This window comes from Peromyscus leucopus, chromosome 5 (assembly GCF_004664715.2).
Source record: "Peromyscus leucopus breed LL Stock chromosome 5, UCI_PerLeu_2.1, whole genome shotgun sequence".
Taxonomy (NCBI): domain Eukaryota; kingdom Metazoa; phylum Chordata; class Mammalia; order Rodentia; family Cricetidae; genus Peromyscus; species Peromyscus leucopus.
In genome coordinates this window covers 14,522,174-14,542,902 of record NC_051067.1, presented here as the reverse complement: position 1 = coordinate 14,542,902, position 20,729 = coordinate 14,522,174, and the positions used below count along the sequence as shown (strand labels likewise).

The 20,729-nt window shown below is 56.0% G+C and overlaps 1 protein-coding gene across 13 annotated transcripts in view; it reads right to left on the bottom strand.

Moving 5' to 3' along the window:
* Wnk2 (WNK lysine deficient protein kinase 2) overlaps positions 1 to 19,803 on the bottom strand; it is a 113,479-nt gene extending 93,676 nt beyond the window's left edge. For 12 of the 13 annotated variants that reach the window (XM_028867659.1, XM_028867660.2, XM_028867658.2 and 9 more), the window contains exon 1: positions 18,441 to 19,121. In XM_028867659.1, the coding sequence (XP_028723492.1) occupies positions 18,441 to 19,121 (681 nt within the window). Of the gene's footprint in view, positions 1 to 18,440; positions 19,124 to 19,653 lie in introns of those variants that run through there. The other variant, XM_028867657.1, reaches the window with a different exon arrangement.
* Positions 19,804 to 20,729: the final 926 nt, after the last annotated feature.

Here is a 20,729-nt window from a genome sequence, read left to right as displayed (position 1 = left end):
GGGACATGCCCCTTGAGGGTGCTGTGCTTGGAATCCCCTCTCTACGGAGGAATTGCAGGCAAAGACAGGCTGACCCATCACTCTGCAACCACAGGATGTTATCTGAGCTAAGGGTCTTAGGATCAGATAAAGGTCTACAGGCCCTGGTTGCCAACAAGGGGTGAATGTGAGCTCTGCTAGATACTTGTATTTTCTGATCTGTTTGAGGCAGCCCTCAGTAACTTGTTGCCCAGGCCCTCAGTCAGCTCCTCATTTGCCTAGTCTTCCTGCTTTGGACAATCCACATAGGGACAGCCTCTCAGGTCTAATGAGGATCTGGAAAAGGTTGAGTTGGCACTGTGAACATCTCTGTGGCCTCCATTCCAGCAGAATAAGAGATAGAGAGGCCTAGGAGGTACCTCATCCTTCCTAAGTCCGACACAGCCATAGCACAGCTCACTGCTGCTCCCGACCCTACCCTAGGATGCACAGTTCTTTCCTCCCAGGCTTTTACAACAGCCAGCTGCTGCCACATCCATCTCCCAGGGAGATGAGGAAGAAAGGGGCAAAGGGAGGTCTCTTCATGTCTCTCTAGGAGGTAGAGCCCTTTTGTACACCTTCCATCCAGGGGCTCACCACAGGGCATAGTAGCATAGTGGACTGATTGGGGCCAGCTTCTCGGGGTGGGCAGGCATGCATCCACTTAGGACCTTATAAGACATGTCACCTACTCCCCACCAGCCATAAGGCTATCATCCTCACGATGAACCAGAAACCAGAGCTGGGTGGTCACTAGCACCTTGGATGAGGAGAGAACCAAGGTTGTCTCACCTTGCCCTGAGTCCCCCAGGCCAGGACACATAGAGATTGGAGGGCCCCCAGGTCCACTGGCCCACATACACTCAGTCACTTGCTGGTGGAGAATGGAGGGTCCCCAGGTCCACTGGCCCACATACACTCAGTCACTTGCTGGTGGAGAATGGAGGCCCCCAGGTCAACTGGCCCACATACACTCAGTCACTTGCTGGTGGCTCAAAGGCACCACATGACAACCCTTCTCTTCTTGGTCCATCTGTCAAAACTTCTGCCAATACCAGGCTCTCAAAGGAGCAGCCCTGCAGAAATGACCTCCTGGTAGGAGGCAAACACAGCACCACACAGAGCATGCCTACAGGAGCCCTGCAAAAGAGCAGGGAGGCATCAGAGCAGCTCTGAGACCTGCCTTCCCTGCAGGATGCCATTCTTCACAGCACCTGTGTCCTTATCTGTGAAATGGGCCATGGCCCAAGACTCTGGTTACTCCAGGGATCAGACCCCACCCTGGTGCCTCTTTTCACCAATATGCACCCATTTCTGGTGTCACCCAGGTCCTCTGACATATCTGGGGCCCAAGACCTGCTCTCTAAAATATACCCATATCAACCCTGGAGGCCAGGTCTTCACAGGTGCCACAAAAAAGGACTCTAAGACCAGGTGCCTCAAAATCAAGATGCCTCCAGCGCTGCCCCAGCTCTGTGCCACTCAGAGTAAAAGTCAACACCAAAGATAAAATAAAATCCCTCAGCAGTGCCAAAAATACCTCCCCACGGGATGAGACTCAGCGGGCGCCAGCTTCCACAGCAGCAACTGTTGCTATGGAGACCAGGCTCCAGACAGGCCGAAGGGAGGGCCAGAGGGACAGAGAAGAGGCTAGGGAGGGACAGAGAAGGGCTGGTCAGAGCAGTTAGGGAATAGAGGGGGAGGGGGAGTCAGCAGGCCTCACAGGGGTGGGAGAGGCCTGGACTCCATAGCTGAAGGGGGTCAGAGAGGATGTCAATGGAGCACAATATGGAAAGGGAGCTGAAGGGCACAGGAAGCTGGCCCTCAGGCAGTCTCCCCAAGTGACAAGGGTTCTAGGTAGATCCTGACTGCCAGCCTGGGTCCATCACAGTCGTCCTCTCTTCCTACAGAGGGCTTTGCCCACCCCATCTTCATCACAGCTGCCCCACCCCCAGCCCCGGCAAGGCCAGTGGGTGCAGTGGTCAGCCTGCACAACATGCTGAGAGCCTCTGACCCTGGAGAGGGCAGTCCTCACAGTGCGCTCTCAGCCATGGCTCGTAGCTGCCCCCTAAACACTGGTATAAACGATCTGCCAATGAAGCCGTGGGGAATTGGCTCAGTCCGACGGCCAAGTAGCAGGAGGGAGAAAGGATCTGGGGGAGCAGCACAATGCTCATCTGTCAGCACACTTGAGGCTGTAGCCCAGCAGGTCAGGCTTCTCTCAGACAGCCCTGCTCCCTTACCCACCAAGCCTGGCCTAACCTGTCCTGACCTGCTCCGATTTGACCTCAGCCTGAGGCAGGATCACAGCTCTGCAGCCCCGGGAGAGCTGCAAGGAAGGTGGGCTAAGCCAGCCCGCTCCTCAGCCCTGCAGGCCTGCTACACTGGCCAGACAGACAGACCGGACACATGCCATGCCCTCCTGGCGGCACTCTCTGGGCCCTGACATGCTGCCACTCCCAGCCCATGTCACAGAGCACATGCCGTCCATCACCCATCATCATCTCGGCTACACTCGGGCCTCAGGCTCAGAGAAGGTGCCTGCCTGCCTGCCTGCCTTCCGGGAGGTTACCTTGCTCTTGCGGCTTCCCATGCCAGGCCTCTGGTGCTTCCCACATACTTGATGGGCAACACAGGACTTGGTGTGCATTTACGTAGAGCCCTGAATCCTCAGGGAGCGAAGTCAGCAAAGGCCCCTCTAGGCTCCCACTCCCAGTCAGATGGAAGCCCTGTGCCCAACCTACCCACCAGGGATACTGCTGCCCATGACCAGGCTGGGAAGACTCACGCCTCGGCCCCCACTCAAGCACCGTGCACCAGGACACGGCCCTGGCAGCCGCCGTTTGAACACCAGCTTGGACACCTGGCAAATACCACCAGAAACGGTCCTTGGAGACAAGGGCATAGTCCCCATAGGAACCCCACAAGGGCAGACCGGCCAAGAACTGTCCCTACCCTAGGTCCGAACACCGCCCAGCCTACAGAGCTGCAGCACCCCCTCCAACTGTGAGTGTCTGCCAAGAATAGCCTGCAAGCACCTTGATGTTCCCCAAACCCCAGGAAATCTTCCTGCCGGCCGGCTGCAGTGACCATTCACAATCACAGCTTTGACCCTTGTGATTCAGCCTCCACCAGGAAGCCTGCCAAAGCCCCACCCCCAGATGAGAGAAAATACGCAGAGGCTTTTGTCTAAAGGCTGTCAGCCGTGCAAATGTTCACCCTCCCATCATACAGCCTCAGGGCCCCCAAGTAGTTCCTGCTCCTCCCAAACACAGTGTCCCCTGGGCCCATGGGACAGGTGGCCAGCCCCTCCATAAAGCCTCCTCATTACCACGGAAGCACCCCAAGGCAGGACTGTTCCCAAGGAAGCTAAGCAGAGGATGTATTCGTACATGTGTGCACACGCGCCCAAGCAGGGTTGTCTACACCCACAGCCGCACCGGCGGCCAGGCCAGGCCACAGAGCAAGGCGCCAAGGCCCCTGTCTATCGCCAAGGGCCTTGCTCAGGTCACCACTTCTTCTCCTAGGCCTGGCCTGGTGGCCAAGGTCAGAGAGAGTCAGAGGGAGGAGACCCCGAGCCAGACCCAGTCCCTCACCACCCAGTCGGCGCTCCAGGTGGGAAGCTGGCAGCCACCACCGTTCACCCTGGCAGGCAGAGGGGCTCTCCTGCGGCCTGGGGTGAACAGACACAAAGAACCTGCCTGAAAACCATCCGCAAGCCATCGGGGCAGCAGCCAGTGGAGCTGGAACGCTCCAATGTCACCATCTCCCTCTCCTGCGGGGAACAGAGCAGGCCTTTGTCTTCTATCACTGCGGTCATCAAATATTTACAGAGGCTGACAGGCCATTTCAGACAGGCCAGAAGTGAGCCTCGCGGGCTCTTCCTAGGGCAAGGGGAGACCGAGCTGGGGGAGAGGGGGCGCAGTAAACACAGAGATGCGGGCAGCCACTGGGAGGAGAAGGGGGCACTCCGGCAGGTGCTGTCTCCGGGCCTCAGCCAACATCTCACCTGGGGCTTAGGTCCTAGCTATCAGGAGAAGGTACCCAGGGCTACCAGCCAGCTGGGCAGGTATTCTGGCCCTGCTCCCCACATGAGTTCTGCCACAGAACGGAAGTGACAAGGGCATGAGCCACCTGCAGAGAGCACTCAGAGGGAGCACCTCCCCCAAAGGTTCCTGCAGTGCTTGTTTCCAATCTGTTACAGATGCCCTTTCTCTTCTAGGGAGGACCACCCTAGGGACACTTTTTTTTGGGGGGGAGGAGAGAAGAGAGGGTCTTGTGTATCCCAAGTTAGCCTCATACTCATCATGTAGCCAAGAATGACCTTGAACTTCTGTCCACCTCTTAGGTGCTAGGATTACAGGTATACACACCACACCTGGTTTATTCCATGCTAGGAAATGAGCCCAGGACTTCTCACATGCTAGCCACTTTATCATCTGAATTATAGCCCCGGCACCTACCATTCACTTTCACCTTGAACTTCTTTTGTTTTTTGTTTTTTGTTTTTTGTTTTTTGAGACAGGGTTTCTCTGTGTAGCTTTGCGCCTTTCCTGGAACTCACTTGGTAGCCCAGGCTGGCCTCGAACGCACAGAGATCCAACTGTCTCTGCCTCCCGAGAGCTGGGATTAAAGGCATGCACTACCACCGCCCGGCTTCACCTTGAACTTCTAAAAAGATGAACTTTCACTTCCAGATGGGATAGGTTATGGGCCGCCACCACACCTGTCTCCCCAACTCTACAAAGATGGGCAAATGGTATAGAAACCCCAGGACAAACTTTAAATCCTTGATGGTGTCACAGTGAATAATACCTCCCAATACCTACCCCTACTACCTTAACTTGTCCACATGAGACTACCTACAAAATGCAGTATTCACCTCCACTCCTGGGTGGAGACCCCTACACAGCACCTACCACACCCACTGGGCCAGTACAGCAGGCCACCAAGCGGAAAGAGGACCCTCTTCCCACCTCCAAGCAGTGTTAGTGGACCCTGGCTTTCTGGAGACAAAGGTGCCCACACAGGCCCAGCAGGCAGCAGTTCTCAGAACGCTTTCTTAGCCCAACAGCCTCTCGGCAGCTGCAGCAACCTCACTCAGCAATGACCTGTCCCCTCGGGCACTTGGCCAGCCCCTGACACTGTGCCAGAGGTTTGGGGATCACAGGGCTTCTGAAACCCTACCCCAAGAGTGAGGAGGGCAGTGACATATGCCCCTCCCCACCCCCTGCACAGCCTTGTGTTTTCCACACTTCTTCCAAAAAGGCCAAACTCTCTCCTCTGCTGAAACGAACTACTGAAGAGAAGAAACACCCAGGCCTGTCTGAAACGGTGCTGGCAGCTCGCTGCTGACCGGCCCAGCAAGATGGTCTCCTAATGTCAAGATGGAATGTCACCCCAAATACCCTCACTGCTAGAAGCACAAACCCTGCTGCCAAAAGGGGGTGATGGGGCCCAAGGGTTAGGCTCAGACAGGAGAACAGGGGGCACATTGAGACCCTGAAGGCATGAGAACAGTTGGGAGACACCCCACCCCAAACTCGAGACATTAGCCATCTTCTTGGAGGCATAGCCAGGTGGAGACCGTAGGCCAGGACATGAGGAAATCCTCCTAGAGTCTCAGACTCAGACAAAGGCAGCAGCTCCAGGCCCAGCCTGGAAGAGGACAGAAGTCTGGGTCAACTGGGAGGACAGAGGTAGGGCTAAGCAGAGTCTCTGCCCAACCCTGGCCCCCAGCAAAGTGACGACAGGTGGGGGGGGGGCAGGCACAATTTACAACGCCGTGGACCCGTGCTCACATCGCTCAGCCAACCTCAGGTGGGAGGTGGGGCTAGGGTGGGTGGAGATGGCCCTGGGTAGTTGGTGAGACCTCCGTGTACATCAGCAACGATGCAGTAAGCATGAACCTGACAGACGTCCCAGGAGGATGACATCAGACAAACGGTCGCCTCAGAGCAGGGGCGGAGGGCGTAGGCTCCATACCATATCCCTCCCTAGAGAGAGCCCCTCTTGGTTGTCGCTCCGTTAGGGCGTCATCCCAACGAAGCAGGTCCAGGGATGACAGAAGAGGAACAGCTCAGATGTACTCTGCCCTGACTCAGGCGGGCCAGGCATCCTGTGAAGTCACAGTGGACGGGGACAGGTGGATCTCTTACCCAGGCCTCCCAGCCAGGAGCTCAGAGTGGCAGGGGGCCAGGGAGTCCCTAGCAGCTCCAAGTCAACTGAGAACAGAACGGCCCTGGGACAGCAGCAGCCTACTGCCCGGTATCTTCAGGCTTCATCACAGTCCTGGGCTCAAGGCAGGTGCCTGAAGTCAGCCTGAGCAACCATCCTGATATCCCTCTGCTTCCTCCTCGGAAGGGGAAATGGAAGCCCTCCCTGATGGGAGCTGCTCAGTCTCCAGAGAACAGGGCGTCCAGGGGTGTCAGTCTATTTCTGGGCTAGAAGTACTCATGTCTCCGCAGGGACAGCAGCTTGGCCAGCCCTGTGACCTGCACGTGTGGCACCCCGTGGCAGCTGCTCCAGAGGCGACAGTCCAATCCCACAGGGCAGAAACACCAGACAGAACCTACAGACCACCGTGCGGAGTCTCTCCAGACCACCATGCGGAGTCTCTCTCCGGACCACCGTGCGCAGTCTCTCTACAGACCACCGTGCGCAGTCTCTCTACAGACCACCGTGCGGAGTCTCTCTACAGACCACCGTGCGGAGTCTCTACAGACTGTGCGGAGTCTCTCCAGACCACCGTGCGGAGTCTCTCTACAGACCACCGTGCGGAGTCTCTCTACAGACAACCGTGCGGAGTCTCTCTACAGACAACCGTGCGGAGTCTCTCTACAGACCACCGTGCGGAGTCTCTCTACAGACCACCGTGCGCAGTCTCTCTACAGACCACCGTGCGCAGTCTCTCTACAGACCGTGCGGAAGACGACACTGAAAGGCTAACTGCTGGTAATAAAGGAGCAAAGGGCTGTTCTATACCAGTGGTTCTCAATCTGTGAGTCGCGACCCTTTAGGGGGTCAAACACCTTTTCACAGGGGCCACATATCAGCTATCATGCATATCAAACATTTACATTACAATTCATATCAGTGACAAAATTACAGTTATCAAGTAGCAACAAAATAATTTTATGGTTGGGGTTGCCACACCACGAGGAACTGTATTGAAGGGTCGCAGCATTAGGAAGGTTGAGGACCCCTGCTCTAGATTAAAATAGAAGCAACAAGGCAACAGTTTCTTCACTGACAAGGTTCCAGGCGCAAACAGGGAACCCAGAGAGAACAATCAAGGGAATCACAAAGCCACACACCAGACACATCCAACAGATCCACCCACCGGGGCCCTGGGCGTGACCCTGCAGAGGCTCTGTGGGGACCTGTCCCTGTTCCTGTCAGGAGATGCTTGCTGAAGTACTCAGGGAGGAACCCAAGTGGGTCAGCTAAAACGCACACAAATGCAGTGATGGAGACCGAGCACTCAGCTCCTAGCTCCACCCTGCTACCAGCAAGGGATTTTCAAAAACTAAAAGTTTGAGGGCAGTGGAACCTGGACTGCTGGGAGGAGGAAAAAGCTGGAATGGGGCCCAGATGGGGGTGAAGAGCAAGGAGCAGGACATTCGGGAGGGAGCAGCAGCCTCAGAGCCTGCAGATACCCACCCAGACCAGAGGTGGATCAGGACGGACAGGCAAGCTAGCAGGTGGGCTGCTCTGTTTGGGACCTACCCAGGCAGATGAAGGCTCCTTTGCACACAGCACCAACACTCCCCTAGAGGGAGAAATTACTCCACAGCCTGCCGCCCCATCCTGAGCATCCAGGGTACTCAGTCTCAGGTAAGAGATCAAAAGCAGTTATGCAAATCAAGCCTTTCCCAGACACCCCTGTAGCAGTGAAGGCTACAGATCCTCTTGCAGCCAGAAAGCTCAAAGAAAGTACCTATAAATATTTTCTTTTAAGAATTAAAACACAAGCCAGGCGTAGTGGCATGTGTGGTGGTGCACGCCTTAAACCCCAGCACTCTGGAAGCAGAGGCAGGTGGAGCTCTGTAAGTTCAAGGCCAGCCTGGTCTACAAATCAAGTTCCAGGACAGCCAGGGCTGTTATGCAGAAAACCCCTGTCTCAAAAAACAAAACAAACAAACAAACAAAAAAAAAGAATAGGGTCAACTTTCAAAGTGGATGAGGAGAGCTAAAGAGAAAAAAAAAAAGTCTTATCCCCCTTCCAACACTGGTGAGCTGCCCCGGGACTCTTAATGTCTCTAGATTTCAGAATCTGAGCATGACCACGGATTGGCACGGCTCACCACAGGTGGCTCACAGTTGAAAGTCTTCCCAAGCCATTCACAAGCATACACACTGAGAGCCAGGCATGAAGGGACAGTGGAGGGAGGTGGTCCTTCCAGGACATCTGGCCTGAGACACCCAGCTTTCCACATCCAGCTTCACACGCTGTCAACAGCACCACTGGCTTGTGCAGGACGACCCACCCTTGCAGAGATGCAGGGAAATATCACAAGAATACCTCCAACACCAGCCCCCTCCACCAGTGCAGACCTCCCCACCCTGGCCACGAGACACCCTACAGGGAAAGGAAAGCTTTCTCCATAAAGGTAAGGTAAGCCACACTCTCCCACCCAGCCCAGCACTTCAGAGCCCAGCAGGCATCTTAAAGGCTCTGAGAAGTTCCACATTAGCCATGCCTGGCCGACCCAACACTTCCCAGGCCTCTCTCTGCAGCCACACTTTGAACACACGCAAGACATTCAGGCAACAAAGATACCGCGGGCCTTGCCATCCGACACTGCTTTGCCAAATGACCTTTCACAGGATCCTTCCAGCTGAGCCTTCCTCATCTCTGAAAAGAGAGTTTTCATGATCCATGGGCTCATGGGTGGGTCTCAGCACCCGAGGAAGTTCCCACCAAACCCAAGCCTTTCCTTCCTGACTATGGTATGTCCAGGTCCTGTAGGGCCAAGGGCTCCCTGCTAAAGAAACCCCTGGAGCTACCCTGAGCAAAGCTTCCAGGACTGCGGGCCCTGAGCCTCTCACACCTTCTCTCACCCTCCATTAGGGACCGTGCTCCTGGCCATAACATGATGTCCAGAGCCTCTAGGACACAGTTGGCCCTCAAATATCGGGGTGAGGGCCACGGCTGCTTGAGAGCACCCCTGACCCAGGGCTGCCCTGCTGGTCCAAGGGGCCCGATCCTGTCCTTCCCTACCTCCCGAGAGAAGAGCTGAGCTACCCTCTCTGGAGACATCTCCTCAGGACTAGGACAGCACCCCTGAGCCAGGTGGAACCATGGACCCTCAGAAGCCCTCGACAGCAGCAAATCAAGAGGTACTTCACAGCTGTCACACCCTGTATGCGCGCAGGGCACTGGAAGGTAAAACACACAATCAAGGCAGCTGTGCTGGCTGGACAGTCGATGGCTTTTTATTTCTGGGACTTTTTTTGGTGGAATGAGGCTCCTCTCTCTTCATAAGCCCTGTTTTGTGGAGAAGTTCTGGGTTCTAGAAGGATGGAGATCCCTGTGCTGGAAAATTTCACAGGTGTGGTACACTTACTACAAGCAACAAGCCAAAACAGACATGTCATTATTCCCTGGAGACAATGGTCAAGGCTGCCAGTTCCCTTGGTACCGCACACCCTCGACGCTCGGCCAAGTGAAAGCCACCCACAGCCATCAGGTTCACACGGAATGGCCTGTGTTCTGGCTGTCCCTCCCCAGCCCTGCTTTATATTTTTATTTTACCTCCATCCTCCATGACTTTGCCCTTTTTTGTTAAGTTTATATTTTTAATTATATAGTAGGCAGGGGTGGGAGGGCACACAGGAAGAGTTCAGAGGTCAGAACTTTCAGGGGTCCGTTTCCGTTTTCTTCCTACATTTGGATGCCTTCACCTGCCGAGCCATCCTGCCAGCCTTGGTTTCGCCGTTTAGAGCATGCATGCGGTTGATTCATTGAGCACAGCCACACCTACACTGGTGTGGTGTAGTCCTCAGAGGTCAGTTTCTTCATTACTCATGTGCATTCAAGATTCTTCCCTGTCTTTCACGGCTTGATGGCTCTGTTCTGTTTAGTGCGGAGTTACTCCATTTTCTGGACGTACCATAAAATCCACTCGTCCACTGGAGGGTATCTCGGGTGCTTCTATGTTTTAACCAACACTCACGGGCAGGTTTTTAACGTGGGTATGTAACTGTCAACGCTTCCAGATAAGAGTCAATGCTAAGAGAAAGACTGCTGACCACCACTTTCCATTACCAGTCGTGACGAGGGAGCCCTCCAGCTGCTCCATGTCCTCATTAGCATGTGGTGGCGTCAGCTGTTCTGGCTTTGGCTGCTCTAATAGGGGTTCGGTGTGTTCTCACTGGGGCTTAAGTTTACATCTCCCTGGCCACACATGATGCTAAGCATAATCTCATGCTTACTGGCTACATGAACATCCTCTCAGGTAAGGTGTCAGTCTATTTAGGCCTTTAGCCTACTTTTTCTTAGTTTTATTATTTAAATTTATTTATTTATTTTGGTTTTTTGAGATAGAGTTTCTCTGTGTAGCCCTGGCTGTCCTGGAACTCACTCTGTAGACCAAGCTGACCTTGAACTCAGAGACCAGCCTGCCTCTGCCGCCTGAGTGCACCACCAACACCCGGCTATTACTTTTTAAAATCTGTTTATTTTCTTACTGCGGAGTTCTGAAACCATCTTTGTGTGTTTGGGATTCCTTTATCAGAGAGATTGGTCAATACTGTCCTCTTCCAGTCTGACTGCTCTCTTCATCCTCTTGACTGTCTTTCACAGACAGGATTTTAATGTTAATGAAGCTCGGCTTGTCAATTATTTGGCCTGGGCTGTGCCTTAGGTGCTGCATCTAAAAGGTCATCGTCAAAACCAAGGTCGCCTGGGGTTCTGCCTAGCTTCTGAGCATTTTAGACTTAGATGTGATCCTTTGTAGGTTATTCTTCTGAAGGGCATGTGTTCTGCATCCTGCGTGGTCTGCCGTCGGTCTGAAAGGTGGGTGTTCTTTACCTTTTGATTGTTTGTTTGTTGGTTTGTGTCTTTCTGCACAGTGGAGAGGGATCCTAGCACTCGCTGTGCCGAGCCACGGCCCTGGGTCTGAAGGTCCACCTGTCCCACACCATCTGTTGAAAGGCCTCTCACTCCTCCACTAAAAGAGCTCTCTCCAGAGCCACGCCTTTCTTTGTTTTCTTTGTGGGGGTCTTCTGGGCTCTCGCCTCTATTCTTTTAATCTGTCTGCCCTTCTCCCAATACCACACTATCTTGACCACTTCTCTTTTATTCTTTTCCATGGTTCTAATGTATATTTGTTGTGGGATACTTGCACACTGGGTGAAGGTGTATGGCTGTGATTGGTGTAATAAAAAGCTGAACAGTCAATAGCTAGGCAGGAGGTATAGGCAGGACTTCCAGGCAGAGAGAGAAATGGGGAAGAATCATCTAAGCATGTGAATTATACAAGCAAGACGCCAATGAGACATGGGAGTCGGACGTACAGAATGAAAGACAGGTAAAAAGCCACATGGTAAAACATAGATTAATAGAAGCAGGTTAATTTAAGTTAGAAGAGCTAGTGGGACAAGCCTAAGCTAAGGCCGGGCTTTCAAAATTAATAATAAGTCTCTGTGTCATGATTTGGGAGCTGGCTGGCAGGACAGAGAAAGACTTGCTACATATGTTTAATGGATGCTAGCTTGGAAGTAGTAATCCAATAGTCTGGGAACCAGGAACAAAACTGGGCTTCAAAACACTGGGAAGCAGGAGTTTGCAACCATCCTCTACTCATCAAATCCTACCACCCCGCCTCTCAGGCAGAAGCCTTCAGCCCTGGGCTATCAGTGGCCATATCCAGGTCCTGACTTGCCTTTTCAAACTCCAGCTGCTGCGCTTCGTGCCCTGGCCCTTATCTGCAACTTGGATGATAAGGCTGGTACAGCCCAGCGCCCCAGGCTCTGCTGCTCCCTTACTCCAAGGTGGGAACTGGGGCTCAGCCCTACCAGCATCAACTCGCTCTCCACAACTACAAACTATTGTTTACTATGCAGGCGGAAAGAGGGCCACTTCAGGTCTATCCGTATGCTCTATGGGATGCAATTCTGAGAGCTGGCATCCCCCTACCCCAAGGTAAAAACACTAAGGCTCTCAGTAGCAGATACCCACCAGATGGCAGGGTCCCCCCACATACACACGCATTATCTATGTGTACAGGGCCAGAATCTTTGGCAGCATATCTTACCTGGCTATACCTTCCCAAAGACCCCTTTGTACCACTGTTCAGTGCAGCCCTTGCTGAGGCCCTAGAATCCACCTCAGCTCTGCAAAACAGACACAAGGGTTTCACCACAGCTGCTGGCCCAGCGCAGACCACAAAGGAGACCAGACACACGGCCGAAACCTCCACTGGACCAGGTCAAGTTCTCCTCCATTACTGCAGTAACCTGGGCTCTGTGCACTCACATTGGACACATTGCAGCCTCGGCCCAAAGCCAGGTCCCAGCCACAAGTCCTGAGAGACACCCACAGGGCACAGAGGAACCACAAGTAAGACTTCTGGAAGGTGAGCAATCAGCTCTGAACACGCCAAACAGCCCAACACTGCTCAGACTGTGAACTCGTCTTGGATAGCTGGCTGGCGAAACAGAAGATACGAGAATGACAAGCGAGGTCACAGTCTACTTCCTTATTGTGACTTAGCACATGAAGAGAGGAAACGTTTCCCCACCTGACCCGGGGGAGCCACCTGGCAAGGCTGGGGCTCTAGGAACCTCCCCTCTGGCCTGGCCTCCACTAGAACTCAGACCCCCGACCTCACACTCCGTGGGTGCATCCACACCTGAACTTCCCAAAGGCAAGTTCTGCCAGCAAAACTCTGTCCTGTGTCCCGCGGGCCCAAGTTCCTGTCATGCTCTTCATCACCCTCAGATCGTGCACGCTCTAACACAATCAAGTACACCAGAGTTGACCCTCCTTCCCGCCCTTCTCTCCCAGCTGGCTCCCTGCCATGTACTCTTGCCCTCTCGTCTGCTCAGAATACCCCAGATAAAAGTCCTGACCACACCTCCAGGCTGCCCTTGAGGCCCAGTTAACCGCCACACCATTGATACGAAGACTCCTCCAGGCTGTTCTGGCTCCAACCTCAGGGCCTGTCCACAGGTGTCCAGTCCAGATGATTCAACTCCCTCCCACAAGTCTCCTAAGTCCCCACCACAGCATTCTCAGATCTGCAGACATTTCTCTGTGTCTCCTAGGCTCATAACCTGATCCGTTCGCTGGAGTGCTCCCAGGCCTGGAACCAGGGGCCACGTTGAACAATAGCCCATCTGACCAATGCGTATGGTTACTTGCACTGCTGACCAGGGTCATCCAGATCTTTTAGAATAGTAGCTCTCAACCTTCCTAATGCTGCAACCCTTTAATGCAATTAAAGGTTCAAGTTATGGTGAGCCCCAACCATAAAATTATTTCACTGCTATTTCATAACTGCAATTTTGCTACTGTTATGAATCATAACATAAATATCTGATATGCGACGGGGGTCACAACCCACAGGTTGAGAACCACTGTTCTTGATCATCACCTTCCCTTTTCTTGATATTACCTTCTGGGTCGCAACTCATCCTCAGAGCTCTGCCCTACCTGGCACCCTAGAAACATGGAGCTTCAAAGCCTGCCCAGTCCTCACACGGCCAAGTACTCAGGAGTCATCCTTGCCTAAGATGTCTCTTGACCCTGAAGCCACCAGCCTGATCCTCACCACCAGCACACCCCCACCCTGGCTCTGGCTGTCTCCAGTCCAGGGCGCAGCCAATCACACACACATTGAACTCCTCCAGCCCTCGGTGCCCCCTCCCCAAGTCCCCATCTGGCCTGTCTGCTACCCCAGTCACTACCCTTAAGTTACCTGGGCCTCAGTCTTACGCTCTGGACACCCTGCCCATGTTTAATGTGAGGAAAATCCGGGGTGCGAGTGCTCAGCAAATGCCCTGCAGGGCACATGCAGATAGAACATGGAGAGAGATGTGGCTATCTTCACAGAAAGTTCCAGGCCAACGCCATGGGAAGTGGATCTAGCTGCCTCACAGGCATCCGGGGAACCAGAGCTGTAGAAACACCAGCTCAAGGACAGCAGGTCAAACAAACTGCATTTTACCCTCATGTGTGAGACAGGTCCTCAATGGGGACTGGGAAGAGGAACGGCCGTCGTGCCTGAGTCACATGGAGATCTGGCCTTCAATCAGAATTAGTTGGGCACCTCCAAGCCCTGGGCCTGTGAGAACACCCCTCAGGCTTACATTCATCTGCAGAAGCACCTGCCTTTACAGGTGCCTGGCCTCCCCACACTCCAGGAGTGATAGCCGCAGCCTGGACTGCTACTCACCATAGCCGACCACATGGCTCACCACACACACCTCATGACACCACTCAGGAGGGAGGATGGGGAGAGGGGCCCAAGTGCGGGTGCCCACATTCCTACACCTGATGGGAAAGCCATACCCACAGGCCATTCAGGCAGCCGGAGCCAACCTTTCCCACCAACCAAACCAAGACTGTGGTCAGCATGCATGGAGGAGGAGAGCTCAGCGCTAACACGGACCAGTTGTCAATTATAGCTCTTTGAGCGAAATGAGGCACTCGGGGGATTAAAAAACAAAAAGAGAGGAAGAAGGCCAGGTGACCGCCAGCCAAATCAGGCCACGCTGTCTCAGAGTGTCCTCTCCCTACAAGCACCATTGCCAGCTGGGACAGTGGCTCACTGCCTCCTGTCCCCACACCACAGAGCCAGGGATGAGAGCAGGTAAGGTAGCAGCCAGGCTTCCTGCACAAGGTGATCACAGCATGACTCCGGGGGCTCTCCCAGTCCTGGGCCTGGGACTTCCACCTCACCCAGATGCCATGAAGGCAGAGAGGACCCTCTGAAAAGTCTCAGGGGCACTTGAGCTGTCTTCCAAGGCACAAGTCACACAGGATGACCCCTTGGGTGACACCTGCTTCCAGCACTGGCAGGGCACTGTACATCTGGCTAGAGCATGAGGTGGGAACACACAGCTCTTCTAGAAGATCACTGCTGCCCACAACACAGCAGCAGGACCCACTTAGTGACTGGAGGACCCTGAGGCTGTCTCCTCTGTGCTTAGCAAGCAAGGCTCGGGCAGGGCTGAGACACGAAGCCTCCGCCCCCACACTTCCTCCTTAGGCCTCTTACCATTCTGCTAGGGGAAGCTGGGCTTGCGGAGGATCAAGGACCAAGCCCCTCCACCTCTCGGATGGACCCATGCCTGGCTGAGGGCCCCGCCTTGAAGACAGTTCCCTCCCCGCAATAGCAGCGTCCAGCAGAACTTCTGTGGCGGACAGGCACAGAGCAGGGGACAGTGAGCCCCCTGAAAGCAGGGAGAAAGGATGAGGACGGAGGATTCTGGGCACGCTTTTGCTTCCTCTGTTGCCACTGTACGGAGCTCTGCTAGCAGGAGTAACAGTCATTCAAAGGACAGAGGACAGGATGAAGTATTTTTAAATACCCCCTCACCCCCAGTTAAAAAAAATAATAATAATCCAAGCTCCGGCTGGGCATGGCTACAGTTGAGAAGGTGGGCCATCTTCCTGCCCTTGATGTGGAACCAGCACATTCCGCTCTCCCTGTCACACCCTTTCAACACGAGTCACTAAAGGGAACCCAGTGTCCTCTACGCTGCTCACAAGGCCTGTGACTGTGTTGATTCTGCCCCTTGGCACAGAACCCTGGAAAGAGACTTCAAGCCGTTTACCACTGTGGAGGCCACACCAGGCCCACCACCGAGGGTGAGAAAAGGAAGCAGCCACTCAACAGGCACCTGAGTAAACAGACCAAAGCTCTCTGGGTGTCCAGAGAGGGCAGTGGAGGCTAACCTCCCCCAGAGGAAAACCAAGTCCTGACAGACCCTCCCTTCACCATGACACCCAGAATCCAGGAGCTCTCCCCAACAGTTGGAAACACTGGAGACTGCAGAGGTTCGAGGGAACCCAGTCATGGTGGATAAACAAGGCTCCCTCTTGGGTTCAAAGCCAGGAAATCTACAGCCCATACCCTGCTGGGGCCCCCGGCATACAATGGATGGGGGTCACACCCCTACCCAGGACAAGAACTCTGGTTCCCCTCTCCTAGCCTGTGCCCTGATCTGGGTATCCATAGAATCCCTGCTGACCCGCTATCTCCTCAGCTCAGGAGACCACACAGGGGCCTCTGGGTGGGCTTCTCCCAGGGCCCAGTCAGGCTCCTGCCATCCTCCCAGATCCTGTGACATCCAGCCACCTCCTGGTTGGTATCAAGCAGTCACTCAATGATCCCATCGTCAATATGACTTATGAGGAGGAGGCGCTCACCCAGAGGGCTCTAAGCTGGTCCAGGCCCCTGTCACGTGAACCTTCCCAGGGTGGGCCAGACAGAGGAAGGTAACCCCATATAATGCATTGCAGCCTGAGCCAAACATGAACAGGCATCTTTCAATGAAGGAGGTGTGAGGACTTTCTCTGCCTACTGGGGGGTTCCCCAAGTAGGTCTCCTCAAGCAAGAAACAGCACTCAAGTCCAGAAGCTACCCCATTTTTACCTAGAGCCAAGTATCCAAAGACCCCTGGCCACGTGCCAGGTCCCACCCTCTGCTGCCCCGCCCACAAGGTCAGACTGACTTGTCGTCTTGCCTTAAAGGGAAGGGGAATTAACAGAGTCCCAGGCCTCTGCAATGCCTCAGCCAGATAGACAGGTTTGAAAACTACAGAAGTCTATCTCCCATCCAGCCTGCTGGAGCACCCCTGCTCTGTCCTCTACCCTTAGTGACATTCCATAGTAGCAGTACCAGCAGGTGCTCAGAGAGCCACACTGGTCATCTGGCAAGCGTAGGAAAGTGGGGAGCCAAGAATCGTGCCGTTCTCCAGAATGGAGAATCATCCCCCCTTCCTGGATCCTCTCTCCTCTGTGCCTCTTCAGGTAGCTGGGGCACTGGGCACACTCCAGGATCCAGGGCCAGAAACCTTGCTCCTCGCCATCCACACCCATTCTGCACCATCAAGGCTGCCTCTCTGAGAGGTCTAGGACATGCCAGGCAAAAGACAGGGGTAATTCTCATAGGAACCATGAGGGAGAAAGAAACTCAACTCCTGTTGAAAGTCCCCAAAAGACACCACTGTCCCTCTCCTGCAAAGCCACGTTTTCATGACAGAACCAAAGGGCAGTGAGGAGACAAGACCTTTGAAGCTCTTTGTCTCAAGGCTGATGACAGGTCAACACCTCAGAAACGAGCCCAGCTGGTACACACTGCAGAGCACCCCGGAGGTGCTGAGAACACAGCATCTGAATCCCATTTCTGAGCCCAAAAGTGCAGGCATCCCGCAGTAGATGGGAGCCCTGGCACCCAGTTCACCCAGCCCAGGATGCATCAGCTCTGGAAGGCCAGCTAACTTTACAGGCGGGCGGGCGGCGGCGGGGTAGGCTTACACCTCCAGCCAGCACTCTCCCAGTTGGGCCCTGCCTGACAGCTGCCCTCCCTCCCAGCAAGGGAGGGCCTGTAAACACCCCGGTGACAGGAGCTGCCTCCTCTTCCAAGGCTGGCCCCAGGACGGCTAGGGTTGCGGTTTATATAATCTTCAGGGCCAGGGCTGACACAGCTAACGTGAGGGCAAGGTTATGAAAAATGCATGCTGAGCCTGTGCTCCAAAATGAAAGGGGAAAAAAAAGAAGCAGAAAAAGAGATAGAGACGGAAGGAATAAAGGGGGGTGGAGGGGAGGGGGAGAGAGAGAAAAGACAGGCATTTTCCGTGGTTTTTCACTCACACACCTAATTCGTGAACAAACCGGGCTCTTAGAACACAAGGAGGCCGCCGACAGGGCTTCCAGGCCTTGGCAAGCAGGGCCCCAAGGGCCCACGAAGCACCGCTCCTGAGTCAGAGGAAGCTCCTGCAGGCATCTGCAGCCATCACACCTACCTCTCACAGGGCACAGGAAGATGCTAATTTGAGGACAGCTCGGAGCTTCCAAGCCACCCAGAAAAGGGCCCAGACACAGCCTTCTCTCTCACTACCTCCAGTCCCTGCTGAGTCGATAAAAGTGGGTTCTGAGGACCGACAAGGAGCAGGGGCTGACAGACACTGCCCACTCCGGTGCCTTTGTCACCGTGGGCACAACTGGGCACAGCATATACCCAGCCTTGACCTCCAAGATGACGAGCCTCACTCAACCCGTGCATAGATCCAGGAACAGCACCAACAGGGTATCCCTACACACGGCATGCGTCCTGCGGGACACCCACACAGAGGGTGACACATCCCAGCCACCACCATCCCCAGGGCTGCCTAAAGCCCTGCGCAAGAGCAAGGACACACCCAAGGACGCACTTGCCGACAGCCCACCTGTGGGCACCGACCCTCACCTGCAGTTCACACCACGCCACCTCCACCCAGGTCTCCGTGTCCAGCCCCTTGTAGACCGTCTTGAAGGAGCCTCGGCCCAGCTCGATGTCGAACTTGAGAAAGCGGCCGTCCAGGGAGGTGGCCACGGCCTTGAGGTCGTCCTCATCGTCCTCCTCCACCTCAGGCTCATCCTTGCGTGCGCGCCCGGGCTCGGGCTTCGCCTCGGTGGCTCCAGCGTCCTCCGGTGTCGGAGCTGGCGCCTCCTCCGGCCGCGGGCCGCCGTCGGGGAGCGGCTCGGCTGCGGCTGCGGCGGCGGTGGGATCTGGGCTGGGCTCCTGCGTGCCAGCTCGCTCCGGACCGGGGTCCGAGGGGGCACCCGGAGAGCCGGGAGGCGCTGCGGGTGCGGCGGGCGCGGCCGCGGCGGGGCGGCCCCGGGCGCGCTCCGCGATGAGGCGGCGCGTCTTGCAGAGTAGAAGCACCCGGCGCTGCAGGGGCTGTGGGGGCTGCGCGCTCGGCGTCTCGGCCGCCTCCAGGCCCGGCGGCTCCTCCTGGTCCGACTCCACCACGCTGCGCCGCAGGAAGCGCTGGGGCCCCAGCCGCGCCGCCCTCGCCCGCGGCTCCGCCATGCCGGCCGACCCCGTGCCGCGCCCGGCCTCCATCAGCGCGCCGGGGGCGTCTCGGCGGCCGCCATCGCCGTCCATCTCTGCGGGCCAAGGACACACGGGCCCCGCGTGAGCGCCAGCCCCGCCGCACCTGCCTGGGCCCCGGGATGAGACAGCGCCGCCCCTGGGCTTGCGCCCTGCCCAGCCCCGCCGCAGAAGTGGCCTGCCGGGCGGTCCCCCGTGGGCTCCGAGGAGAGGGGCTGCAGACGGGACCCCGAGGCGAGGATGGCAAAGGGGATGCCCTGCTCTTCTCAGCCTCGAGCCGCGAACATGGCCTGTTTCGAGCTATCCCGGGGACTCCAGGGGGGACGACCTGCTAGGTGTCCCTGAGGGCCCACAGGAGCTACAGAAGGGCTATCGAGGCTGGAGAAAGGGGTCAAGGCCAGCCTGGGAGCGACCCTGCAGAGCTGTCCCGCGGGCCGCTGCGGAGGGGACCGGGAGGCCCGGGGCGGGGGAAAGCACCGGATAAGAGCCGACTCCACAAAGGACGCGGGCCCGGGGCGCGCGGGGAGGGGGCTGCGGTGGCGCAGCGCGCACACAAAGGCGGCGGGCGGGAGGGCTCGATACTCACAGGGCGAGCGGGCGCTGTCCATGCCCGCAGCCCGGGGATCCGGGCGAGCGAGGCGGGCGAGGCCGCGCTCCGGGGCCGGAGTCCGCTCTCGAGGCCGCGTTGCGCTGGGGCGGGGTCCTCGCTAGGGCGGGGGTCGCCAGGCCGCTCTGCTCCTGCGTGCTGCTCCCTCGGGCCGGGCCGCTGCGGGGCCGCGCTCCCGCGTGCTCCTGCCGGCTCCGCGCGCCTCCGCTCCCGCACCGGCTCCGACCAAGAGCGCGGGGAGGGCGGGGCTTCCGTCCGTCCCACCCTCCCCAAGACCAGCGCGCGGGGCGGGGCCTGACACGCCCACCTGGCTGCGGCTGTGCGCCGCCACCTGCGGGATGCTCCCCATGGCCTCCACCTGCGGCTCCCGCCCCAGGCAGGCGCCTGGCCCTGGAGATCTTTGGAAATGGTCCGCAGGACTGTGGGCCTTGAGGATCCCTATTCTCTCCGAAGGTGTCAGGCCACAGGCACCGTGACTTAGAGCTCCGAACCCTGGAACAGAACCAGGACTGAACGGCCAGGCTCCAGAGTACCCTACTCTCAGGTGCCAAGCCTCGGCTAAGTACGGTCACAAAACTGGAGTGTGTTCCCGGCTTTTCTGTACTGCCAGAATATGGGAGAACCTCAAGTATCACCCACGGAGGTTGGTGCCAGTAAGCACTGTGTCCATTTTTTTCGATTAAGCAAACCCAGATCCCAAAGACAGAAGTCCTCTGCCCTGACCAGAAGCATGGTGACCCAAGCCTATAATCTCAACACCAGGAAAAGGAGGCAGGAGGATACTTGATCAGGGAGTTGTACCACCTTGAGCAACAAAGGACCTGTCTCAAAGATAGATAGGTAGATAGATAGATAGATAAAAATAGAAAGAACTTCTCTGTCCTAAATCTCAGAGATTCAGAGACCGTCCTGAGATACCTCAGATGGAGATGTGAAGAGGTTTCCAGAAACCCTTTGACTTACCTTGCTGGTTGCCACCTCTCCCGAGGAGTGGGCTGCTTCTTTCTCAACCACCTGAGCTAACTCAATTCCCAGGGATAAGCCTCTCTCCTGGG